This window comes from Rhinoraja longicauda, chromosome 11 (genome assembly GCF_053455715.1).
Source record: "Rhinoraja longicauda isolate Sanriku21f chromosome 11, sRhiLon1.1, whole genome shotgun sequence".
NCBI lineage: Eukaryota > Metazoa > Chordata > Chondrichthyes > Rajiformes > Arhynchobatidae > Rhinoraja > Rhinoraja longicauda.
The window spans coordinates 14,184,642-14,212,509 of record NC_135963.1 but is presented as its reverse complement, the minus strand read 5'-3'; the positions used below and the strand labels follow the sequence as shown (position 1 = coordinate 14,212,509).

At 42.0% G+C, this 27,868-nt stretch overlaps 1 protein-coding gene across 1 annotated transcript; it reads left to right on the top strand.

Moving 5' to 3' along the window:
* Positions 1 to 159: 159 nt before the first annotated feature.
* On the top strand, positions 160 to 27,620 carry LOC144598312 (putative ferric-chelate reductase 1). The gene is made up of 15 exons (XM_078408297.1): positions 160 to 361; positions 2,373 to 2,521; positions 5,038 to 5,132; positions 6,880 to 7,024; positions 9,036 to 9,218; positions 10,290 to 10,388; positions 10,715 to 10,862; positions 15,940 to 16,053; positions 18,965 to 19,080; positions 22,472 to 22,558; positions 22,737 to 22,834; positions 23,181 to 23,239; positions 24,456 to 24,599; positions 27,102 to 27,163; positions 27,298 to 27,620. Exons 1-15 carry the CDS (start codon positions 160 to 162, stop codon positions 27,388 to 27,390), a joined length of 1,794 nt encoding a protein of 597 aa, XP_078264423.1. The 3' UTR covers positions 27,391 to 27,620.
* The last annotated feature ends 248 nt before the right edge of the window (positions 27,621 to 27,868 follow it).

Sequence of the window (27,868 nt, the reverse complement as noted above, 5' to 3'; positions counted from 1 at the left end):
AAGTTATTTGTTAATTATGACAAATTAGTTTTAATTAAGAGATTCTTAATTATCACCGACAGTGTAAATCTTGCTAAGTTATTTTCTTGCTAAAATCGTTTTTGTTCTCAACAGAAATTAACACCAATTAACACAATTCTCGTCTGATTCCACACCAGTATGGGACTGCATATTCCTGATCTTACCATAATTGCTGTGCTTACCATCTTTGTGGAATCTGTTGCTGCCTATGGAAATGGTCAAGTGACTGTGGCTTGCGACTCCATGATCCCAAAGCATGGGAGCATTATTCAGAAATCACCAAGTCCTGCCATTATAACAGTGGACAAAAACGTGATCAACGCTAGTGATCAGATAAGAGGTACCGACAGCTTAAACAGTCTTGTGATTCATATTTATGTTACGATTAGGTATTCTTTTCAATTTTAAATCTTTTTTTTTCAGAAGTAAAGTAAAATATATCAGAGTATGCATTCTTGGGTGTGGTGTAAAAAAATATTCAGAATACTCTTTGTAGTTTCCAGTTTGCCTTCATAGTTCAAACGTTATAGGAGCAGAATTAGGCCTTTTGGCCCATCAAGTCTACTCCGCCATTTAATCATGGCTGATCTATCTCTCCCTCTCAACCCCATTCTCCTGCCTTCTCCCCATAACCCCAAACACCTGTAATAATCATTTTTTCTACATACTGCTGTGGGATGGAATATACGGCAAAGAAATAGGTCTTTTGACTCAACTGATTTATGGCACCATTTGTGCTCCATGAGCCCAAATATATGTCAAGGTATTAACCTGGTACAGCAAATTGTCATGTCAACAAGCATCAGACTAACCGCAAGTTTCTGTGAATCTTCTTGTTGATCATCAAGTGGGACTAATACATGTGTAGTAGTACAATTTGCTGTACCAGTTTGGACACCCATGCAGTTGCCAACACACACTGAGAACAGGCATTGGCCAACTCTCAATAACCTAAGATAGACACAAAATGCTGGAGTAACTCAGTGGGTCAGGCGGCATCTCTGGAGAAAAGGAGTAGGTGACGTTTCGGGTCAGAACCCTTCTTCAGACTAAAAGTAGAGGTGGGGTGGGGGAAATAATCTGGAGACGAGAGAAGGCCAGAACAAATCTGAGCCGGCAACAGATGACCTCGGGAAGGGTGGCACTCATAATGTTGGCTGGGGGCGGTGTGACAACAAGAGGGATTCAAGGATGAGATCAGTGGAACAGGTAGGACGACTAGGGCGGGGAGGGGGAGAGAGGGGGAAAGCAGGAGTTATTTGAAAATAACCTTAATTCGACTATTTTATCTATAGCTGATTGGAAAAGCAAACATAAAACTGAATACTTGCGGAAGTGTTATTAAATGATGTGGAGAAAATAGTTACTTTTAATAACGATTTTGCTAACCACTCCACTCCCACCACCCCACCCCACATTAAAGGTATCATATTATTTAGGTTCAGTAATTATACTATCATTAATAGATTGAGCTCTGGGGCTAATATTATTCATGCATGTGTGGTAATAGATTATTGCAGGTGTTAAGAGATTTTATTAAGAACTACAATGTCCCTTGGTTTTTCTCATTGATTTTGCTTTCCACGACATTCGAAAAACTGATGTGACAGCTCATTTCAGCTTTTGAAATGGTCATCTTTAATAATAGTGACTGTTTGTATGCTAATGGTACTTTATTTGTCCCATGTACCGAAGTGAAATTCTTTTTTTTTACAGTTCAGTACAAGTATCACTATACATAAGCACTTAGATACATCTTAGATAAGTATCTCAGCTACTCTCAGTATCTCGGTATCTCAGCTCAATAGTACACTGAGATAGTATAGAGTCGGCAGTTTTGGCCCCATTTTCACGTTGCAGTTTATAAGTGCAGGATTCTCGACCTGACCATGAAGTCCGTTGTCCTGGCAGCGTTGTGGGGTCGGCTGGGTAAAGCGTTGCCCTGGTGTGTCCTCTGCTGCTGTAGGCCGCTTCCAGTCATTGCGCTCGGTCTCCTGGAGCGGCGCAGGGTCCAGCCTAGTCCCAGGGGGTTGCAGGGCCTCCACCGTCGATGCAGTACGCTCTCTCCCGCAGCCAGTCTGCTTACCCGCCCTCCATCCGGGTCCCCAGTGGGCGTGTCCCTGGTCCTTGGTGGGCGGACTGGGTCCCCACCCCCAATATGCCCTCAGCCCTCCAAATGTGTTCTTTTCAGACCCTTGCCCAACTCCATTTTTGACACCTCAGGCTGTGCATTACAGACCATGTGTGATGTAAGGTGTTTGCAGTGTTAACCATCACAAAGTTTAAGAAACATTAATCTCTCTGTGGACTCTGTGCTTTCCTACTCTGAATCTGTTTTCCCTTGCTTTCAGTTACCCTCACTGTGAGGCAGTCTGGAACTTCATTCCAAGGTTTTTTTCTACAAGCACGAGATGCTGCCGACCTGAATGTTGGGCCACTTGGAACCTTCACTTTGATTGACGATAAGAACACCCAGCTCTTGACGTGTGCAGATGTAAAAGTGCGTACGGCATTTTGTGAATTTTAAAAATGGCACCGAAGTTACAGGATCAGAAAACAATGTTTTGTTTTTGATTCGAGGCAGGCTGTAGTTGTCAATGGCACGGTCAACATTTGTTCCTCATCCCCAGAAGCCCTTAAAGTGCAGATCAGATATGATCAATCATATCGCTGAAGTTCGGGATTTGTACTTTCCTTTTGCAAAAATCATTTGCGAACCGGATGGGTTTTTAAAAAATGAGATTCCATTAGTTTTGTGCAACCTTCAGATATTTATTCAGATCATTTTATAAAAACCTCCAGCTAATGGTGGTTGGATTTGAACATATCACTCTGGATCATCGCTTCTGGCTTAATAGTTCTTAACCTCTATGCCATTATTCAAATTCTAGTACACACCATCATATGTTAATCCAGTGGCTCATTGCAAGATTTAGAGACAGTTTGCACAGATAAATAAAAAGGCAAAAAGGGAAGAAATTCACTTGCATAAAATAGACTAAAAAAGCTGGAGTAATTCAGCGGGACATGCAGCATCTCTGGATAGAAGGAATGGATGACGTTTCGGGTTGAGACATCTGAAGTAGGGTCTTGACCCGAAACGTCATCCATTCCTTCTTTCCAGAGATGTTGCCTGTCCCGCTGAATTACTCCAGCTTTTTGTGTCTATCTTCGGTTTAAACCAGCATCTGCAGTTCCTTCCTACACAATTCACATGCATAACTCTTTAAAGCAAAGTGTGCTTTTAAAATGAATTGACAAAATGTAATTTTGCACATATGTTTAGATAATAGATAATAGGTGCAGGAGGAGGCCATTCGGCCCTTCGAGCAAGCACCACCATTCAATGTGATCATGGCTGATCATTCACAATCAGTACCCCGTTCCTGCCTTCTCCCCATACCCCCTGACTCCGCTATCTTTAAGAGCTCTATCTAGCTCTGTCTTGAAAGCATCTGTTGTGATATTTGTCTCTTCAATTCTTTTGTTTTTGCTTTTTCTTTTGTTTTTGATGATATCAGCAATTGTATAATGCAGAAGTTATCCGATACAAAAAATAACACTTCCCAATGATTTGCAGAATAACCAGCTTTTACTAAGCACTTGAGATTGTGGCATTAAATGGCTAATTCTCAAACTGAATTTATTTTTAAACTTGTATTTCAGGGCATGCGAAATCTAGCATTTAATTGCCCTTGAACTAAGTGGCTAGCAAGGCTACTTTAGAGGACATTTAAGACTGAGCCACATTTGTGGGCTTGGAGTCACATACAGGTCCAGATTGAGTAAGGAGGACTGATTTCCTTCCCTGGGAGGTTATTTAGTTACTACAGCAATCTGATAATTGGGTGTTCATCTTCATGATGGGTTTTGAACTTGGCCCTCTGGGTCATAAGTGCAGTAACTTAACAAGTGCAGCCATCACTGAGATTTAGGAGTTGCTACAACTTTAAATATAACCTTGCATGAGTGCTCTGATGGCTTTAGTCATGCAGATCAGGATCAGTGTTGTGGGCACCCTCAGCTTCTCAGTCTCTGGATCATTCCAGGCTTCTGCTGATGATCTTTGCCACGTTTTACAGTTTGCTGCTCACTACTGCATTAGGGAGATCATCTAAACGCAATGCTCTTCAGCTTGGGGGAGCAGATAGAAGTGGCACAGTCATTTGTCCGATTTGGAGGCTTCCCTAAATTGGGGCATTCAGAGACCATGTTTAGGCACTTACAGAGACATCCCTACCTGTACCTTGCCAGGAGCACCCGCTGGGTGGCACAGTGGTGCAGCGGGAGAGTTGCTATCTTCCAGTGTCAGCGACCCGGGTTTGATCCTGACCACGAGTGCTGTCTGGGTGAAGTTTGTTAATTCTCCCCATGACCGCATGGGTTTTCCCCAGGTGCTCCGGTTTCCTCCCACATTCCAACGACGTACAGGTTTGTAGGTTAATTGGCTTCAGTAAAAATTGTAAATTGTCCCTTGTGGGTAGGATAGTGTTAGTGTACGGGGATCGCTGGTCGGCACGGACTCGTTGGGCTGAGGGCCTGTTTCCAAGCTGTATCTCTAAACTAAACTAAAATAAGCCTGTAGCTCCGATGGGAAAAATAGAAAATGCTGGAGATGTTCAAGAGCTCTGATGAAAGGCCATTGATTTAGTCTTTAGAGATACAGGTCCTTCGGCCCACCGAGTCTGCGCCGACCAGCGATCACTACACTAACCTATACACACAAGGTAAAATTTTACAACTTACCAAAGCCAATTCACCTACAAACCTATATGTCTTTGGATTGTGGGAGGAAATGGGAGAAAACCTAAGCGGTCACAGGGAGAATGTGCAAACTCCGTACAGACAGCATACATAGTCAGGATTGAACCGGGGTCTCTGGCGCTGTAAAGCAGCAACTATACCATTGCGCCACTGACTCAAAAATGACGCAAGAACAATTTCTAAGTCAAGTATTTTGATGTTCCTAGTTTATTTAACGTACAGCTTATGGTGACCAATGTCTCTCTTCCATAGGACTCAGCAGTCAGTCACACAAGCTCATCAGGAAAACACACCGTTGAGATGCTTTGGAAGCCACCCATACCAAAACCAGATCACATCCAATTCTTGTAAGCATTGCAGTACAATTTAGCAAATAATATTCACTGAATAAATTAAACTGTAATTATTCTCTATAACTTGTCACATTATTCAGAATGAGCATTTGTTGCATGTCCAAGACATAAGGTGACAGTACTAAAAGTGTGGGTGCAACTTCCAACGCTTAAGCATTGAATAACTTCTGTTTAGGCACATGAAGAGAGAAGTGTGAGAGAGGTCCTCAAACATTTATTTGCTCAGGGGCTTGCTGCTGTAAAATACATGTGATTATAAGAATGTGGGTGGTAGGTATGTGGAACAAGCTACCAGAGGAACTAGTTGAGATGGGTACTATCAGAGCGTTTAATTTTTTTTCCCCCAGGAACATGGATAGGTATAGGTGTAAAGGGACATGGGACAAACGCAGGCTGGTGGGACTAGTGTTGACGCGCATGTTGGTCGGCATGGGCAAGTTGGGCCGAAGGGCCTGTTTCCACGCTGTATGACTATAAGGCCCATAGTATTGTTCACATGTATTGAACAGGCCTAACCTTATGATAGGCCTCTCCCACATGCACTCTGAAAATAGGCTGATTTGGGGAGTGCGTTACAAGACTAGGATGTGATAGGAGAAGGGGAGGGAAGGAGAGCAAATCAGTCACGCAACAAGAAGCAGGAGACGAGACATTGATTAATGGACATTGACACATCGTTGGGGAAGGAGGGCCAGTAGGAGAGTTGAGATCAGAGTCGGGTGGAGAAGTTAGTAGGGTAGGTACTGTGTTGGTGATGGTGTGGGGGCCAAATAGATTGAAAATACTGCTGAAACAGTCTTGTGCATGAGTTGTTTACTCTATCTGTGACCAAACATGGAAACCATAACACACATTTATGTATGTCTGGGCTCTCTTGTATTTTTACTCACTATGACAACAGCATCAAATGTGTTTTGCATGAGGATTCACAACATGGCTCTGTACAAAAGTTCTTTGTCCCATGGCATTTCACACGGACTGAAACACACAAACCCAAGTTTCACTGTGGTCTCTCTGCACTCATTGAGTCTCAGTTACATTTAAGTACCTTATTTTACTCTTCCATTAAATTGAGCGGCACAGTAATGCAGTGGTAGAGCTGCTCCTCACAGCACCAGGAACCCGGGTTCAATCCTGGCTACGGGTGCTGTATGTACGGAGTTTGTCCATTCTCCCTGTGAACACGTGGGTTTTCCCTGGGTGCTCCGGTTTACTCCCACAGTCCAAAGACGTACAGGTAGGCTTGTAAGTTTATTCGACAGTCTGAAGAAGCGTCCTGACCCAAAACGCCACCTATCCATTTTCTCCAGGGATGCTGCCTGACCCTCTGAGTTACTCCAGCATTTTGTATCAATCTTTGGAATTTCTAGCTTAAAGCCAGGCTTCCATTCAGGAGCTAGGCACAAAATGCTGGAGTAACTCAGCAGGTCAGGCAGCATCTCTGGAGAAAAGGAATAGGTGACGTTTCGGGTCGAGACCCTTCTTCAGATTGAGAGTCTGGAGTTCTGGGTGACTTAATATTGTCCTATTCAAGAATTTGATCCATTAAACTATGGGTGAAGATCAAAGATGAATGATTATCCACCCCCCCTCCCCCCTCCCCACCCTACATTCCCACCACCATCTCACCAGTGCTAGATTTATTTGTTTTAAAATCTAGTTTAGTTGTTTTAAAATCTAAAACAAAATAGCACAATTGTAGTAAATTTCTACATTAATCTTAACTTTTTTTTCTTTTCAGGGCAACCATAGTTCAGAAGTTCAATATTTACTGGGTCAAATTACGTGGTCCAATAGTCTCACAAGTAAATGCTCCTCCTTTGTCAAAACAGCCTACTCCAGAGTCTCCACCAATACCACCAACCACCTCCCGGCTCACCAAACCAGTAAGTGCTCTTCAAATAGGCCCCACCCAAGTCGCACTAGCTTCTCGTTTTCACCCAACAACAGCTAACAATGGCCTGTTTCCTTTATCATTGTTATTTTTTTGCATATCTTTCATTCATTGTTCTTTATCTCTCTACATCATCATCTACATCTCTCCTTTCCCTTATCCCTAACCAGTCTGAAGGGTCTCGACCCGAAACGTCACCCATTCCTCTTCTCCGGAGATGCTGCCTGTCCCGTTGTTCAACTTTTTGTGTCTATCTTCGGTTTAAACCAGCATCTGCAGTTTCTTCCTACACACTCTTACAAATTAGGCTTCCTAGTTCAAAATAGAAAGTTAAAATGGAATATGGAAAGTTAATATTGATGTATGTTTTGAGTATATGCATGGACATTTTTCTGAATTTGATTTAATTGATTTATTTTGGGTCTATCCAAATGCGATGTGAACCATCCCAACTAGAGAACAGTCCTGAACTACTATCTACCTCATTGGAAACTCCCAAACTATCTTTGATCAGACTTTACCGGGTTTACATTGCATTAAACTTTATTCACATTATTCCCTTTATCATGTATCTGTACAGTGTGGATGGTTCGATTGTAATCATGTATTGTCTTTCCGCTGACTGGTTAGCACGCAACGAAAGTTTTTCACTGTACCTCGGTACACGTGACAATAAACTAAACTCAACTCAACTCAAACCCAACTCTACTATATGGCAATCTAGAAAGCCCATGGTAATACAATCATGGAAAGGCATCTATTTGAAACTGATTATACTGTATAATATCTGTGTAATCATCAAATTAGTTAATGTGCTTTTGAAAACTTTGAATTATTTTATCAAGCCTAATTTTGACTTAAAACTATTCATTTTGTAGAATAACCTAATGGCAAGCTTCCAAGAAATAAAATGGAAAACAATATTTTGTCCAACATTTTCTTTATATAGGAACTTCCATCTTTGATACTTGGTTATTTCAATCATTTTTATGGATAGAAAACGAACAAGCTTGTTTTTGTTTAATACCCTATATTGCTCCTTGTTCACTTCAAAAGAAACTAAAATCCAACAAGTTGTAAAATTACAGTTGCAAGCTGAAACTCTTTGGTTCCTATTAGCTTGCTCATATTAAAAGGTACCCCTCTCACTGTTATCTAGTTACTGAACAATTATTGATCCTATGGAAATATTTCATTATCATGCAATGTAAAATGGTTAAATTTATGGATAAAAGTGGATTGGTGAGTAGCTTGGAACTGCCATTTACACTAGTTTTGGGAGACCTTTTGTCAAGTCCTGGTATCAGGACAGCAAGTCAAATAACTTATTCCAAGAAAGATTTTGCCTATTTATTCCTTGGCACCTGAAAAGACATGTTAATTTGGTGGTGTACAATGAAACAATTAACAGTTTTTCCAAGACTATGTCTGAACTGGAAAAGCGATCGAGTGCCAAGAACAAACATTGCAATCTTTATTCATTTGATGAAATCTCTTTCCTTTGCATGGTCATTCCTAGAAAGGTTCCCTGCACTGGGTTACACAGGCTGAAAGCCATTGCACATGCCAGGCTGTCTACTTGTATGAACTTTTTAGGTGCAGGTAGGACTCAGAAAGTGTGGAGGTTGCCATAAGTTCACGATATCCTAAATGAGTTTTGTACATTGGTCTCATGCTATTTGCAATATAATTTTTAGACAGTTGTGCCACCTGAAATCCTTCACTCCATGGAACCAAATTAACTCTAACTTTAGAATCCTTTGTAAAGGATTTTCCAATGTCCCACTGTAACCATCAGTTAAATAAGCCAGATGAGCAGTGATTTTAACTATTCCTACTCTATTCCTACTCCTTCAGAAAGGATTTCATACGCTCTACAATTTCCAGATCTTCTCACAACGTGGATTACTTCCTAAAACAGGCTTATGGTTTGCAACCTTAATTGTTTATGTATTAAGACTGAATTGAATAAGAATCAATATTTTATCTTTTTATGCCGTTAGTTTAACGCAGTGGACTGTGGTGAAAAGAAGTCCTGCCTACGGAATCCCACTGGGTGTGACCCTGAGCTAGACAGGTTGTGCTTCTTCCTCTCCTTTACTGTGCAAGGCTCCTCTGTGTTTTTTGAGTTGAGTGGACCATCTAATGGGTACGTCTCATTTGCCCTGTCGGATGACAAATGGATGGTGAGTATCATAACAAAATAAAATCCTCATGCATTAGTTAAAGGCAACTTTAATTAAAGTTATTTTACATTGGATATACCAGTCGGTAAGGACCAGAAGCTGTATTATCAATCCACCCAAGACGGGAAGAATCTGTCCATATTGCTAGCACTAAATGCCTGCATAAACATTGACCGCCATTGGTACTCAATGGGTCTGAGGACTTTAACATCTCTGCTCTTCCCACAGTTGAACTGCTGTCACTTTTACCCTTATAAACCTATAGAGGGTGAAAACCTGCGGAAAGGAACCTCTGAAGCTGATTTACAAAAAATGTCATTGAGTGCTGGAGTAACTCAGCGGGTCAGGCAGCAGTTCTGGAGAACATGGATATGTGTTTTGGGTTGGGACCAAAGATACTAGAGGAGCAAGATGAACCACTCCGTCAAAATCGTCTATACTGAAGTGTAGTACGCAAAGGAGCGCCATTTTAGTAGGCAAAACCCGCTGTTCGCTATGCCTCTCGCAGTGTAATCAGTGTTTTGGGGAACAGTATGTGTGATGATACCATAAAAATGCGGAATATATCTCATCTATCAATTCACAGATTTTTGTTATTTTTCTTTTTAAATGTTTCTGCCTACTAAAATGGCGCCATGACCTACTACGGTTGTTAGGGTCGAGTGGTCTATCTTGTTCTGTTCTATTATCTTTGGTTGGGACCCTTCTTCAGACGTTCTGCTTCTCTTTGCTCCTTCAGATTATTTCTGGAGCTTCTTCGCTTGGGCAATTATTGAATATTAGGTGCAATGTGTACAGATTGGCCAGCATAAGGCCGATGAAAATAATGGAGGGAAAGCACAACTATGTTTCGTTCCCTATCATTTTGGGTGAACTGCCAGATGCGAGTCCTCCAAATCTCCCCTGATGATGTTTTAAGTACAATTAAAAATGAATCCATATTAAAACATACAGGTAATAATAATGAACACTTTATTTAATTTTATCAATGGAAAAGCAATTGGTCATAAAAATCATAGCTAACTGTTGACATGGTTGAATGTATATGTAATTAAAAATCTTCTGTTACAGGGTGAAGATGACATTTATTTATGTGTTGTCATTGATCAAAGTGTGCAGATCAATCCAGCTCGTTCAACTGGTCGCTCACATCCAATATTGAACTCTCAGGTAGGTGCACTGAATGCAAAATGTCCACCTACCTAAGATAGACACAAAATGCTGAAGTTACTCTCTGGAATTCTCTGCCTCAGAAGGCAGTGGAAGCCAATTCTCTGAATGCATTCAAGAGAGAGCTGGATAGAGCTCTTAAAGATAGCGGAGTCAGGGGGTACGGGGAGAAGGCAGGAACGGGGTACTGATTGTGAATGATCAGCCACGATCACATTGAATGGCGGTGCTGGCTCGATGGGCCGAATTGACTACTGCTGCACCTATAGTCTATTAACAGATATCTCAGCTTGGAAATAATTATAACAATAATTATGTTTTGGTAGTTTTCTATTAATGACATGGCTTGGAGTTTGGAAGATGGGGTGATCCAGTGTTCATTCAGAAGAAACATTCGGCTCCCTGAATACAGTGAACGGTTTGACCTGGACAGGCAACATTACATATTCCTAGCCGAAGGGAAAGCAGTAAATGGTGAGTTTGCTGCTTAGAAACAATATAAATGAAGCATCCCTGTACCATGGAGACCAGCGACAATAGCCAGTGTTACTGCAGATTGACCTGAAAAACTTCAACTTAATTAATAATAAAGTAATATTGCTTTGTTTTCACATTTTAATCATTACATCTCCTCTCGTATCGTATCGCTTTCCTCTCCCCTTCACTTTGGGACAGTTCATCTAATTTTATTTCCAAAGTTCATGGAGTTAATCTCTTTGAACTATCCAGTTTACAGTCACATTTTATGCCTCTTCACTAATTTCAGAATCATTTGAAGATTCCAACTAATGCCAGGTTAACACAACACTGTCATTTTCACTCTGTTCACGATACAGAGTGACAGACTCTGCTGCAGTTTCCCACCTTACTTTGGTTTGGTTTAGTTTAGAGATACAAAATGGAAACAGGCCCTTTGGCCCACCAAATCCGTGCTGACCAGCAATCTCCACATATTAACACCATCCTGCACGCACTGGGGACAACCGAAGCCAATTAACCTACAAACCTGTATGTCTTTGGAGTGTGGGAGGAAACCAGAGCTCCCGGGGAAAACCCATGCAGGTCACAGGGAGAACATACAAACTCCACACAGACAGCACCTGTAGTCAGGATCGATCCTGGGTCTCTGCTGCTGTAAGGCAGCAACTTTACGGCTATGCCACCATGCTGCCCCGTTAAGTATAAGAGTGTAAGAATGGTAGATTATACTGAGGCAGCACACACGTGTCGCCATGTTTCTGGGGCTAACTGGGTCAAGTTCAAAGTTGTTAAAAATATAGTCTTAACTTGGCTATTAAGGCCCGTTGTCCTGGCAATGGCTCGTGGTTGGATTTGAAGGGCCCGGCCTAGCCAGACGATGCTGTTGGTGCCGTCCACCGTTTTGTTCCGTGTCGCTGCAGATCGCGTCCGATCCGCACTCTCGACCACTTGGGAACAGCGCCCGATTTAATTGATCGCTGGGCTGCTGCCGGGCCTCCAGCGGCCCACCTCACCAACACACTGATCCAAACACCGACCTGATCCAAACAGCGTCCGTCTCAGTACCTGGTCACCGCTCACTTTCGTGCCTCCCGCTGTCGACCAAAACACGCAGAGTGTCTCTGAGGGCGTGGGAGTTGAGTCCCCTGCCCGCTCACTGGCATGGTGCCTTTCCACCGACTGCCTCCACCACCATCTTGAAGGCCCCTTCTTCACACTGATACTTCGCTCCGCATACAATGATATTTGCCGTGCAAGCACTGAGCACCACCTTGTGGCAATATTGTTGTTTTACACCATGTTGTTTTCTCACTCTTAAAAACAGTGCGATAAAAAAATCAGGTTGTATTAGAGACACAAGGAACTACAGATGCTGCACATTGTGGTGCCCCTGAAGCAGGCTCAGCAGAGGTGCTGGTCAGGATTTTAGCCAAATGTTTCGAGATACAGTGCAGTAACAGGCCCTTTGGCCCACCGAGTCTGCGCCGACCCAGCGATCACCTCATACATTAGTTTTATCCTACATACCGAGGACAATTTACAGAGGGCCAATTAACCTACAATTCTGCAGGTTTTTGGGATGTGGGAGGAAACCAGAGCGCCTAGAGAAAACCCACGCGGTCACAGCAAGAACGCGCAAACTCCGTACATACGGCACCCACAGTCAGGCATGGTGGTGCAGCAGTAGAGTTGCTGCCTTACAGCGAATGCAGCGCCGGAGACTCGGGTTCGATTCTGCCGTCTGTACGGAGTTTGTACGTTCTCCCCGTGACCTGCGTGGGTTTTCTCCGAGATCTTCGGTTTCCTCCCACACTCCAAAGACGTACAGGTATGTAGGTTAATTGACTGGGTAAATGTAAATATTGTCCCTAGTTTGTGTAGGATAGTGTTAATGTGCGGGGCCTGTTTCCCCGCTGTATCTCTAAATCTAAAAAATCTAAAATCAAACCCGGGTCTCTGGCGCTGTGAGGCAGCAACTCTACCGCTGCGCCACTGTGCTGCCCAAGCGAAAGAAAAAAAATTGTAAAACCTACCAAAATATTTGCCTTGCCCCGAATTTCTACTGATCTGTTTGTAAGCACATTTCATACAGGAAACCTTTCATGTAGAGTAACTGTTTCTTGCTTTGTGGTGTTCTGTTTTCTCCTGAAGATGCTCGTGCTGGAGTGTGGTCTGTATGCCCATTCCATTTCCTGGCTATAGATAACTGGACTTAATATTGTCTTCATTTACTATCATTAACAATCTGATCTGAGTATAGAAGTTGGGAGGTCATGTTGCAGTTATAGAAGAAGTAGGTGAGGCCGCATTGAGAGTATTGTGTTCAGTTCTGGGCACCATGTTAATGGAAAGATGTTGTCAATCTGGAAAGGGTACAGAGAAGATTTACGAGGATGTTGCCAGGACTAAAGGGTCTGAGCTACAGAGAGAGGTTGAGTAGGCTGGGTCTCTATTCCCTGGAGCGCAGGAAGATGAGGGGATGATCTTATAGAGTTGTATAAAATCATGAAAGGAATAGATCGGGTAGATGCATAGAGTCTCTTGCCAAGAGTAGGTGAATCGAGGACCAGAGGACATAGGTTTAAGATGAAAGGAAAAAAGATTTAATAGGAATCTGAGGGATTTTCACACAAAGGGTGGAGGGTGTATGGAAAGAGCTGCCAGAGGAGCTAGTTGAGGCAGGAATTATCCCAACATTTAAGAAACAGTTAGACTGGTACATGGAGAGGACAGGTTTGGAGGGATATGAGCCAAATGTAGGCAGGTGGGGCTAGTGCAGCTGGGACATGTTGGCCTGTGTGGGCGTTGGGCCGAAGGGCCTGTTTCTACGCTCTATAACACCTAATGCAAATCAAGGAAAATCCCAAGTGTCTTCCTTTCTTTGCCTTAATGTAGAAACATTGAGACCAATTGTAACTGCTTCTTGCCCCACTTTTTGTGGTAATTTGGCTGGACTACACACAAATTAGACTGATAAATGGAGTATAGGTATCCAGATTATGAATGGGATATGAAAGTACTCGAGCAGATGCAAAGTAAATAGTGAAATAAAGGTAGAACTGAGAGATTAGATCCCTGGGGATAGGTTGAGCATGTTGGGGCTTGTACAATACAATACAATACAATATATTTATTGTCATTGTACAAGTACAACAAGATTAAGAATGCCACTTCCATATCGATGCTATGAAATATATAAATAAATGAGGCGAGACCGAAATCAACAAGGGGGGGGGGGGGGGGGGGGAGGGAAACAGAGTAAATTGCAAAAAAAGATTCATGCGGGGGTCAGTCGTGCCAGCTGACCCTGGGGGCAGAGACAGATCATGGCGGGCTCTCAGCAGGTCCGATTCAGAGCTGCTATAACTCTACGGATAAAGCTGCTTCTTAGTCTGGAGGTGCGGGCGTAGAAGGCCTTGTAACATCTGCCAGATGGAAGTAGTTCAAACAGACGGTGGCATGGGTGTGTTGAGTCCTTGTAGATGTTGGTGGCTTTCCTGAGGCAGCGTGTATTGTAGATGTCCTCCAGGGCTGGTAGCTGTGTCCCAATGATCCACTGCGCTCTGCAGACGACCCGCTGAAGAGCTCTCCTATCTGTTGCCATGCAGCAGAGATACCACACAGAGATGCCGTATGTCAGCATGCTCTCTGTGGTGCAGCGGTAGAAGGTCATCAGTAATTGTTGGGGCAGACCGACCTTTTTTAGCGTTCTCAGGGAAAATGGCCGTTGGTGTGCTTTCTTGCTAGTGCAGCGGTGTTGGTGGACCACGTGAGGTCCTCTGAGGTGTGTGTGCCCAGAAACCTGAAGCTGGACACTCTCACCACTTCGTCCCCGTTGACTCTAGGAAATATGAAACATTTTTGATCTGATAAAGGCGTCAAAGAAGATAAAATAGTTTTGCAGGCTAAACATAGAGAAGGTATTTCCATGGCTGGCAAGAGCAGCGCAGGGAGCCATAAATGGAGAGTGGACATTAAAATATTCAAGAGGTCATTCGGAAGAAGCCTCTTTGAGCAATATTTAGTTGGTGTGCAGCAACAACTACAGTGATTGATCAAAACAAAAATCATTGATTGATTCAAAGGGAAGCCCAAAAATCGCACAAAGGAATGCCATTAGTTGAAAGATTTTGGAGGTGGAGCAACATGAAGTGATGTGCAATGTAAAAGGACAGAAAGGTTTGTTTGCAATTTTTATATGTATTGCATAACTAGGAACACATCCCATTATCTGCACAACCTGGTTTGAATGGCCTTGGTCTGCACAAGATACATTTCAACTGTTCCCTGCAAAAGTAGTTCAAATAGTATTATAAATATTTTATGGGTATGTTTATTGTTGTTCCAATTTCGATATTAACATTTACTTTCCTTGAATTTAAGTTTAACTTGTGCTCTGATGTAGTTTAGTTCAGACTTTTATTTGAGACTCGTCAGACTGATGGAATTCATTGCCCCAGACGGCTGTGGAGGCCAAGTCAATGGATATTTTTAAGGCAGATATTGACGGATTCTTGCTTAGTAAGGATGTCAAGGGTTATTGGGAGAAAGCAGGAGAATGGGGTTGAGAGGCAAAGATACATCAGCCACGATTCAATGGCGGAGTAGGCTTGATGGGCCGAATGGCCTAATTCTGCTCATAGATCTTATGAAATATTTTATAGACAATAGACAATAGGTGCAGGAGTAGGCCATTCGGCCCTTCGAGCCAGCACCGCCATTCAATGTGATCATGGCTGATCATTCTCAATCAGTACCCCGTTCCTGCCTTCTCACCATACCCCCTGACTCCGCTATCCTTAAGAGCTCTATCTAGCTCTCTCTTGAATGCATTCAGAGAATTGGCCTCCACAGCCTTCTGAGGCAGAGAATTCCACAGATTCACAACTCTCTGACTGAAAAAGTTTTTCCTCATTTCCGTTCTATATTTTGATTATCTATATTTTATCATATCATGATAGCGTCACGATGCCTGTTCATGCAACATTGCGTTAACCATCTAAGTATCAAAATACTGGCAGGTTTTACGTACAAATGTAATATAACTATGGTTGCTTTATTCTTATTAAAGGGAGAATTCATAAACATGATCAGCAACCACTGATTACACAGGGAAAAGTCCACTTAAATAGTTCTCCGAAAGAACTGAAGGGTTCGCGGTCTCCAGGATACATTAAGGCTCACGGTAAGTTCTCGCAGCTTCCATTATATATTGTGGCTCTCAGTTGTTTCCCGTTCTACCTTCTCAAGGAAAAGATTCTCTGAGGCCTCCATTAAAATAATAATTCTAGACACAAGGGCCATTTTTGAGCTCAAACCTCTGCAACCGAGCACTTTCAATGTATGTGAAAATTTATCTCTCTGAGGTTTATTAGTTTAGACGGTCTAGATGCAGAATTAAGCCATTCGGCCCATTAAGTCTACCCCACCATTCAATCATGGCTGATCTATCTTTCCCTCTCAACCCCGTTCTCCTGCTTTCTTCCCATGACCCTTGACACCAAAAGGTTTTACTTTTGATCTTAGCAATGTTTATAAGGTCAATAAATGGATGCCTTTGGTTCACCCGGGGGAAACCCTCGTGGTCACAGGGAGAATGTACAAACTCCATACACACAGCACCAATAGCCAGGATTGAACCCAGGTCCCTGGTGCTTTGGAGTTTGGCAGCACATCTTGGGTCCAACCTACCTCATTGCAAACATTGGACTTTTCCTCTGGAACCATTGCACTATCATTTTGAGAACTATATTCTGCACCCTGTATCTTTCTCTATGCTCTACCCATTGTACTTAAGTTTGGCTTGATTGTATTTGTGTATCTATTATCTGATTTGATCGGACAGCATAGAAAACAAAGCTTTTCACTGTACACGTGATAATAATAAAACTAAACCCAAACCTAAAGTTATAAACCACCGGGTGGCGCCAGCAATGGCTGCCTCGCCAATAGTCTGTCTGTCCATTCCTTCTTTGTGTCTTAATTGTATGTGTTAAATGTATGTTTTTAGTGTTCTATATGTGGGGGATGGGGGGGTTGGAGGAAACTTTTTTGAATCTCTTACCTCGACGGAGATGTGATTTTTTTTCCATATCGTATCTCCGTCCGCACTGCGGCCTAACATCGAGGAGTTGGCGGCCTTTGCTGGAGACTGATTTTGAGAGCTCCACCACGGGTGCCTGCGGGACTTACCATCACAGAGCTCGCAATCCCTTTGCCAGGGGTCGACCTTGGAGCTCCAACCATGGATGCTTGCGGACTTAACATCACGGAGTCCGCGGTCTCTGGTCAGATTCCGACTTCGGGAGCTCCTAGCCTCGGGAAGTTCGATCGCCCCGACGTGGGAGTTTTGATCACTCCGACGCGAGGGCTTCGACCGCTGGCTGTGGGAGCTTTGATCGCCCCGACGGATGGTTCGACTGCCCCGACAGCGGGAGAATAAAGAGGAAGAAAATTGGACTTTTTTTGCCTTCCATCAAAGTGAGGAATGTGGGGATCCGCTGTGGTGGATTTTTATGTTAACTTTTATGTAGTTGTGTGTCTTGTTGCTTTTTTTTCGTATGGGTGTACGGTAATTTGCATATCACTGTACCTTAATTGGTACATGTGACAATACAAGACCTTTGTAACTTTTGAAACCTTAAAGTGTTGTGTCAGTCTCAGTTATTGATTTACCTTTTAGTTTTTATTGATAACTCTTGTTGATTTGCCACTTGTTGGAAGAAGGGTGATGAGGCGATGATAATTCAACTCCAAGCAGAGAGCCCAAACACTGGAAATCCAAATTAAAAACAGAAAATGCTTGAGATGCCCGACAGATCAGGCAGCATCCTCATATAGAGCTCCGATGAAAGACTATTGATTTAGACTTTAAACTTTAGAGATACAGTGCAGAAACAGGCCCCTCCGCCCACCGAGTCCGATTACCCCGTACACTAACATTATCCTACAAACTAGAGACTATTTACAATTTTACCGAAGTCAATTAACCTGCAAACCTGCACGTCTTTGGAGTGTGGGAGAGAACCAGAGCACCTGGAGAAAACCCAGTGGTCTTAGGGAGGACGTATAAACCCCGCCCAGACAGCACCTGTGGTCAGGATCAAACCCAGGTCTCTGTCACTGTAAGGCAGCAGTTCTACCAGTGTGCCGCCCTGAAATCTTCATTTTGTTTCTCAATATGTAGCATATTCTGTGATGGTCAGTCAAGTTAGAATTTTGTTTGGAAATCACTTTTTTCTAATTGTGGTTTGTGCTAATATCTCTTTTTTTTCTTTTTTATTATATTGCAGAATATTATGTCCAATTTATGTATAATTTATATGTTTTTGGTTTGTTTGAGTCAACGTGTCTGCAGTCTGAAGAAGGGTCCCACCTGAAACATTCTTTCATCATACGTCAGTCCTGCCATCCTGGGAATTAACCTGGTGAACCCACGATGCACTCCCTCAATAGCAATAATGTCCTTGCACACAATACTTCAGGTGCGGTCTCACCAGTGCCCTGTACACCTGCAGTAGGACCCCCTTGCCCCTAAACTCAAATCCTCATGCAATGAAGGCCAACATACCATTAACTTTCTTCACTGCCTGCTGCACCTGCAAGCTTACTTTCAGTGACTGATGTACAAGCACACCCAGGTCTCATTGCACTTCTCCTAATCTGACAGCATTCTGATGATAATCTGCCTTCCTGTTCTTGCCACCAAAGCGGATAACCTGTTTTTAATCTGAATTTGAAAACCCATCCAATTTAAGTATTCGATCATTGTTATGGAATATTTTATTAATGAGGGAGCAGTACCACAAATAATTAATCTCGGCAAAGTAGTGAAGATGTCTAGGCAGGAGGACAAGAAATGTTGAGTATGCAGGAAGGAACTGCAGATGCTGGTTTCCACCAAAGTAGACACAAAATGCTGGAATGACTCAATGGTTCAGGCAGCATCTCTGGAGAAAAGGAATAGGTGATGTTTCGAGTCAAGTCCCTTCCTCAGACTGAGAAATATTGAGCCTTTTGCTCATTAATAATAACTCCTTTCAACTTGTATTTCAGTTTACCATTTTATGTCCATCTTTAATATTTTTACCTCTTAGGATCCTTAATGTTTATTGCATGGATTGCTACAGCTAATATCGGTGTTATCATAGCTCGATTCTTTAAATCTGTCTGGCCAACTCGCACAATGTTTGGGCAAAAGATCTGGTTTCAGGTACGTAACTAATGTTGCTTCAGTTAATCAGGATTGCTTGATCATAGATATTATGTTATTGATATAATCTGTAATCGTATATTTGATGTATGGGTATATGTCCATAAGTTCCAGGAGTAGAAAAAGGCTATTCGGTCCATCAAGTCTTCTCTGCCTGTCAGCAGAAAGATAATACGTGATTACAATCGCTCCATGTCAAAGAATACTCCCTCTCGAGCTTCTATGGTGAAAAACTTACTGACTGGTTGCACCATGGCCTGGTTTGGCAACTCGAATATCCAGGAATGGATTACAAAAAGTAGTGGAGGTTGCCCAGTCCATCACGGATACTGACCTCCCCACCACTGAAAGGATTGTAAGGAGGTGCTGCCTGAAAATAGCAATCGGCACTATCAAAGACCCACATTTCACTCCTGCCATCGGGAAGAAAGGCATAGACAATAGACAATAGGCAATAGGTGCAGGAGTAGGCCATTCAGCCCTTCGAGCTAGCACCGCCATTCAATGCGATCATGGCTGATCACTCTCAATCAGTACCCCGTTCCTGCCTTCTCCCCATACCCCCTCACTCCGCTATCCTTAAGAGCTCTATCCAGCTCTCTCTTGAAAGCATCCAACGAACTGGCCTCCACTGCCTTCTGAGGCAGAGAATTCCACACCTTCACCACTCTCTGACTGAAAAAGTTCTTCCTCATCTCCGTTCCAAATGGCCTACCCCTTATTCTTAAACTGTGGCCCCTTGTTCTGGACTCCCCCAACATTGGGAACATGTTTCCTGCCTCTAATGTGTCCAACCCCTTAATAATCTTATATGTTTGGAAAAGATCCCCCCTCATCCAAACATAGGAGTCTGAAAACCATGACCACCAGGTTCAAGAATAACTTTATCCCAACCATCAGGCTCTTGAAACTACACAACATTAACCGATGAACTATGGACTATCTTGAGTTGCACAAAGAACTTCTAACATTTTTTTGCTCTAGTATTTAGGTTATTTGTTTATTAATTTTTTTTTTGTTTATTATATATTATCCATGTGTATTGTATTGATGTCCTGTTATACTGCTGCAGGAATTTCATTGTCCTGTTTTTGGTACACATGACACTTAAATACTCTTGACTCCTATGAATCTTGATTTTCGTTTTTTACCTCTTGAAATTGAACATAGTTTCGCTGAAGGGCAAGTTTGTGAAGGAAAACATTGCCCTGATACTCCAATGGCATCTGACGCATGATTGATGCCAACATTCAAATATCCATAGTTTTAATTTTCGTTACATAATGATGAACTTGTGATAAACCCAATAATTTTGCATTATTAACCCCAGGATTCAAACTGTTAATCTGACCTGCTGAATCACTCAGCCACCAGCAAGAATTGTGCTCCCTAATGAACGTTATAATGCAGTTGGTTTCGCCACCTTGTGGTTATAGTTTCACAGTTCTCAAAATTACACTTCAGTTTTCTGCCACAATACATTCCATCTTCAATAAACAGAAACAGAAGCAGGGGTTGGGAATTTGACTCTGCTATTCAATTAAATGACCCGCCATCTTGTTTTCTTTCCTGCCTGTTTCTCGTATCCTTTGAAGACACAAGGTTCTGGAGTATAAGAAAATAACTGCAGATGCTGGTACAAATCGAAGGTATTTATTCACAAAATGCTGGAGTAACTCAGCAGGTCAGGCAGCATCTCAGGAGAGAAGGAATGGGTGACGTTTTGGGTTGAGACCCTTCTTCAGACTGGAGTAACTCAACTTCTCCTGGAGTAGCCAATGGGGTCAGGCAGCATCTCTTGTGAACGTGGATAGGCAAAGTTTCAGGTTGGGGCTGTCTCATCCCTAAAATGTTACATGTCCACGTTCTCCAGAGATACTGCCTGATCTTCTGAGTTACGCCAGCACATTGTGTCCATTTCGGTAAACCAACATCTACAGCACCTTGTGTCTCCAATCATATCCTTTGATTCTCTTAATGTCCAAACTGTTATTGATTTTAGTCTCAATAACAGAGGAACTTGAATGATTGGAGAAAACTCTAGTCTGAAGAAGGGTCTTGACCCGAAACGTTATCCATTTCTTCTCTCCGGAGATGCTGCCAGTCCCGCTGAGTTGGTGGTAGATTTTTGATTAGTACGGGTGTCAAGGGTTATGGGGAAAAGGCAGGAGAATAGGATTAGGAGGGAGAGATAGATCAGCCATGATTGAATGGCAGAACAGACTTGATGGGCCGAATGGCCTAATTCTTCTCCTATAACTTGTGAACTTGTGAAGAGGAGTCCAAAGATTCAGAACACTTCTCATTTCTATTTCTTATCCTGAGACTCTGGCCTCAGTTCCTCTTGCAATTTTTAGCCCCTGAAAACCTATGCATCTTCTCACATTGTTTCAATTCATAACCTATTTCAAACATGGCAATGCTTTGGTGCACAGATCCTGATCCATCAACGTAGATTTCTCAATAAAATTCAGCAGTTAAAGCAATCTGTAATTTCGCATGGAGGTTTATTTTATTTTCAATAAAAGTTGATTATTCTTTGTAAAAATACTTAATAAAGAGGAATCGATAACAGAACAGCAGAACTTTTAATCACTTGATTTTAAACATACGATTTAAACCAGCATCTGCAGTTATTTTTCCTAGAACTTTTAAACAATTCTTTCTTCATTGATCAGCTTGAGTTTCTCAATAAAATGAAGTTAATTGATATTGGCAAGAGATTTACTGATCCATGTTGCATCATTAATAAATTTAGAATGCATATATATCAATATAAACAGAATAACAGAATTATACACAGATGGCCGTGTATAGTCATTGGGTATTTTTAAGGTGGAGATTGACAAGTTTTTTTGATAGTGGGGTTGAGAGGGAAAAATAGATCAGCCATGATTGAATTGCGAAGTAGACTTGATTAGCTGAATGGCCTAATTTTGCCCCTATGAATAGTGAACTTATAATGAGATACATTGGCAGCTTGGGGTTGATGTATCGACGCGCTATGTATGTATTGATGTATGGTTGCTGTTACCATGTATCATGTGAAGACAGACACAAAATGCCGGAGTAACTCAGAGGGATAGACAGCATCTCTGGATAGAAGGAATGGGTGACGTTTCGGGTGGAGTCCCTTCTTCAGACCGAAGAATGGTCTCGACCCGAAACATCAACCATTCCTTCTATCCAGAGATCCTGCCTGTCCCACTGATTTACTCCAGCATTTTGTGTCTGTCTTCGGTGTGAACCAGCATCTGCAGTTCCTTGCCACACCTTATATAATGTTCTGGTCACACAGCCATGCAGGCATGCAATGAGGGAATTAATCGAGAGTCATTGTTCTTAAAGTACATGTGCATCATTATCACTTGTATATCCTGTCTTGTATTAGGTGCACAGGATTCTGATGGCAGCCACAGTGTTGTTTACATGCATTGGCTTTATTCTTCCTTTTCTTTACCGAGGAGGCTGGAGCCACGTAAGTCTGCATTTCTAATTGAGTGGAATACTGTTCTTTTACTTATGGTCATTGAAAATTTCCTAAGTATTTTCAGTAATCATAAGCTTCTTACTCGTTCAGTTCTTGAGGGACTTCTGTATTACTTGGTGCGTTTATCAATTGTAATGTTGGTACATGAATCTCTGTTTACTTACAGTTTGCAGGCGTCCATCCATACTTTGGCTGTATGATCCTTACACTGGTGATTCTCCAGCCGATCATGGCCATCTTCAGACCCAATCCATGTGCTGCCAGGTAGGTCCACCAATAATTTTAATTATATTTTTCAACTGTCTTTTCTAACACCATTTTTGACAATTAGAAATAAAATTTGAAATAATGCTAAATACTTTGATTAGTGTGGGGGTGTCAGGGGTTATGGGGACAAGGCAGGAGAATGGGGTTAGGAGAGAGAGATAGATCAGCCATGATTGAATGGTGGTGTGGACTTGATGGGCCAAATGTCCTAATTCTGCTCCTTTCACTTATGAACATGAACTTTAACCCAACTCTAAAGAGAAATAAAGCAAAAGTTTTAAAATTGCAAGGCACTTGACCCTAGGTTTTATAACTTGTTTATTTTAATATTTCTTTTCTGCAGGCGATATCTCTTTAACTGGTTACATTGGGCTACAGGCACATTTGCTAGAATAATCGCAGGTAAGTTTGCATAAAAAATGATTTCATTGAATAAAGACGTAGTAAATCTTGATATCTTTTAGGTGTATTGACTCACTTGCCAGTGGGCTAAAATGCACGTTGGTGCACAAAACCAGTGTTTTGCCACTTTAGAGGACATAAATGTCCACGTGCTTCACAGAGGAGTTCTGGAACCTAATTCCCAATTGATTTTCTACACGCAGCATGGAAACTTTCCACATGAATGAGAGAATATTGAACATGTTAACTTGTGATTCCATCAATTCCGCAACGAATGATCAACTTCAAAACCGATTTGTTATGGGCCATGACCTCTAAATATAGCAAATTATTCTTAAAAACATTAAAGAAAAATGTTTTTAAAAAACAGGGGGCGAGAAAGAGAACATACTTTTAAAGTGGTGCCAATGGCAAATGGAAAACTCTCCAAAATTTAATTAAATTGAAGACCATGGCACCATAAAGCATTTTTTGTGTTGTTTACACATTGTGGAATTGTAGTAATAATAATAATATCATGGGATTTTTTTTCCTCCATAACATTCCTCAATATTATTTTGACATCAGGTATTTTTCAGTAGTACCATTAGTTTTTGTTACCCCTTTGTAGCAGACAAGTGCTCAACTAGGATTATATAAGAAAATAACTGCAGATGCTGGTACAAATCGAAGGTATTAATTCACAAAATGCTGGAGTACCTCAGCAGGTCAGGCAGCATCTCGGGAGAGAAGGAATGGGCGACGTTTCAGGTCGAGACCCTTCTTCAGACTGATGTCAGGGGGGCGGGACAAAGGAAGGATATAGGTGGAGACAGGAAGATAGAGGGAGATCTGGGAAGGGGGAGGGGAAAAGAGGGACAGAGGAACGATCTAAAGTTGGAGAAGTCGATGTTCATACCACTGGGCTGCAAGCTGCCCAGGCGAAATATGAGGTGCTGTTCCTCCAATTTCCGGTGGGCCTCACTATGGCACTGGAGGAGGCCCATGACAGAAAGGTCAGACTGGGAATGGGAGGGGGAGTTGAAGTGCTCGGCCACTGGGAGATCAGATTGGCCAACGCGGACCAAGCACTAGGATTATATGTTCAGAATTATTATGGAAAATAATATTAGTCTATCTGTCTCTTCTTTCATTATTGGGTATTATTATAAAAGACCTCTCGGTAAAAATTGCTAACCAGAATGAATTGCTGATAAATAATTTAATCTTTACACAGTTGGGTCGATCTTTCTGGGAATGGATCTGCCAGCTCTGGATCTTCGTAACCCTTGGGATACATTAGTCATGGTTGGATTCATAGTTTGGCATGTTGCAGCAGAACTAATTCTGGAAGCACATAATTACATAATTACTTCCAAAGGTTTGTTTTTAAAAAAATATCATTCATAGCTGATTCTATTGTTTCTTACTTTAGTGTGGGAATCTAGGAAATAACTGGGATTCTGAACTGCTGTGTTTTTTAAAGGGGTGTTAAGAAATTTAGAAAGTTCCTGACTGATATTAAAATGTAGAAGAAATCCAAGCAACCCACGATAAAAGTTTCAAATAAAACTAAAGATGTGTTAATCACTCTCTGCATCAGTCCTAAAGATATCCCTAGCTAGGTTCTTGCAGTGTTCTTCTTGCAGTGTTTATTTTAAAGCACAATGCTAAATTAACCCTTCGTTCGTCCCCTATAAAAGGCTTTTCATATCATATCATATCATATATCTACAGCCGGAAACAGGCCTTTTCGGCCCTCCAAGTCCGTGCCGCCCAGTGATCCCACTATCCTACACCCACTAGGGACAATTTTTACATTTACCCAGCCAATTAACCTACATACCGGTACGTCTTCAAGACTGCCCATGAGGGCGGCACGGTGGCACAGCGGTAGAGTTGCTGCCTTACAGCGGAGACCAAGCTCGATCCTGACTATGGGTGCTGTCTGTATCGAGTTTGTACGTTCTCCCTGTGACCGTGTGGGTTTTCTCTGGGTGCTCCAGTTTCCTCCCACACTCCAAAGATGTACAAGTTTATAGGTTAATTGGCTTTGATAAAATTGTAAATTGTCCCTAGTGTGTAGGAGAGTGTTAGCGTACGGGGTGATCGCTGGTCGGCGTAGACTCGATGTGCCAAAGGGCCAGTTTCCACACTGCATCTCTAAAATCTAAAACTAAAGACGTTCGAGTCCAATTTCTATGAATTAATCGCCCGTTGATAACAGTAAAAACAATATGTTATCACATCAGTGCCTTGTACTCGACCTCAAATTCATAGAAACATAGAAAATAGGTGCAGGAGTAGGCCATTCGGCCCTTCGAGCCTGCACCGCCATTCAATATGATCATGGCTGATCATCCAGCTCAGTAGCCTGTACCTGCCTTCTCTCCATACCCCCTGATCCCTTTAGCAAAAAGGGCCACATCTAACTCCCTCTTAAATATAGCCAATGAACTGGCCTCAACTACCTTCTGTGGCAGAGAATTCCACAGACTCACCACTCTCTGTGTGAAGAAATGTTTTCTCATCTCGGTCCTAAAAGACTTCCCCCTTTTCCTTAAGCTGTGACCCCTGGTTCTGGACTCCCCCAACATCGGGAACAATCTTCCCGCATCTAGCCTCTCCAACCCTTTAAGAATTTTATATGTTTCTATAAGATCCCCCCTCAGTCTTCTAAATTCCAGCGAGTACAAGCCCAGTCTATCCAGTCTTTCCTCATATGCAAGTCCCGCCATCCCAGGGATTAATCTGGTGAACCTTCTCTGTACTCCCTCTAAGGCAAGAACGTCTTTCCTCAGGTTAGGAGACCAAAACTGCACACAATACTCCAGGTGCGGTCTCACCAAGGCCCTGTACAACTGCAGCAGAACCTCCCTGCTCCTATACTCAAATCCTCTTGCTATGAATGCCAACATACCATTCGCTTTCTTCACTGCCTGCTGCACCTGCATGCTTGCTGAACTCAATTCAGTTCCGCTGACTTGAATGGAATGAATTGTAGATATACAATGCATTGACACTGCTGGACATTTGATTTAGCGCTACCATCATGGGATGAATTTCTCAGTAATCTTTCTACATAACACTTTTTGTCTTTCCACTGACTGCTTAGCATGCAACAAAAGCTTTCCACTGTACCTCGATACACATGACAATAAACTGAAGTCAACTCATAGTGCTTCACATGCTTCTGAATAATGGGTCCCTCTTCAACTGTTGACACTTAAACTCTGAAGTTTATTCACTCAACCGTTTTTTTTTCTTCTTTTAAGCTGCTCTTTAAACCCTCTCTTTGCCCAAGATCTGGTTGTTTACTCATGTTACTCAGCATCATTTTGCTTTGTTACTCCAACATTTTGTGTCTATCTTCATTTTGGTTTTATTTGTTAACTTTCCCATGAAATGTCCTGGCTTGTTTTACAAACATTGGAAGGACATAAATCTACCAATCATTTTTATTTGAATGACAAAGCAGAAATGTTGTAACATAACAGGAGAGTGAAGTTGCTCTATTGTTCTTTCTAAAGAAACATAGAAAATAGGTGCAGGTGTAGGCCATTCGGCCCTTCGAGCCAGCACCGCCACTCAATATGATCATGGCTGACCATCCAAAATCAGTACCCCGTTCCTGCTTTCTCCCCATATCCCTTGATTCCGTTAGCCCGAAGAGCTATATCTAATCCTCTCTTGAAAACATCCAGTGAATTGGCCTCCACTGCCTTCTGTGGCAGAGAATTCCACAGATTCGCAACTCTCTGGGAGAAAAAGTTTTTCCTTATCTCAGTCCTAAATGGCCTACCCCTTATTCCTACCTGACCTTATGTACCTTAAACATCTATAAATCATGCTGGATATAAATTTTGATTTCAACTTTTCATAGCACGGAAACGAGAAGAGGATAAAATGGAGATAATGGATTCAAGTGAATTGATTGACCCACAGGTAAAACAGTGTTATCTTTAGATGTTTATTATAGCTGGAAGCATCAGAAATACATAAACCTTTCAAATATTTTCATGTAACATGACAAGAAGGTACATTCAATTTGAATTCACTGTTTAATCCTACAATTGCAGGGTCATAGGCTTAAAATGATGATATTGACAATCTACATCTGTGGAAACCTAACATTTCTGATAACATTACTTGTTGGAATTAGTCTTACTTGATGATCATCCAGATGCCGCCTGCATGTTGCCTCCATTGATCCTGGAGGCTGACATTATCTGATCTTTATTTCATGACTATGGTGTCATTTCCCAGTCTTCATGCATCGGACCGAAGATTCATCAGGCAGAGAACTTAAATACTTCTTCAAAAAATTCTTACTATACTTGTTTTACTTCCAGAAACAGCACAAGTGCTCGTTAACAGTGGGATTAACAGTGCGACAAGTTAACAAACCCATGCAGCAAAAGCTGTGAAAGTAACAGGCATTAGCTGTGAATAGCAAGCAGGTTCAACGTTTGTAGTTATGGATTACTTTCTTGATTTTAGATTAGTAAGTACAACTTAATAGAAAGAAAATGTTCACTGATATAACTTTGTCTGCTAAATACTAATAAATGTAGGAATTAAAAGTTGTTTTGAAATTAATGATGATTCTGTGTTTTTCATTGCGTTGTAAGTAAACTAATCCAATTAAAT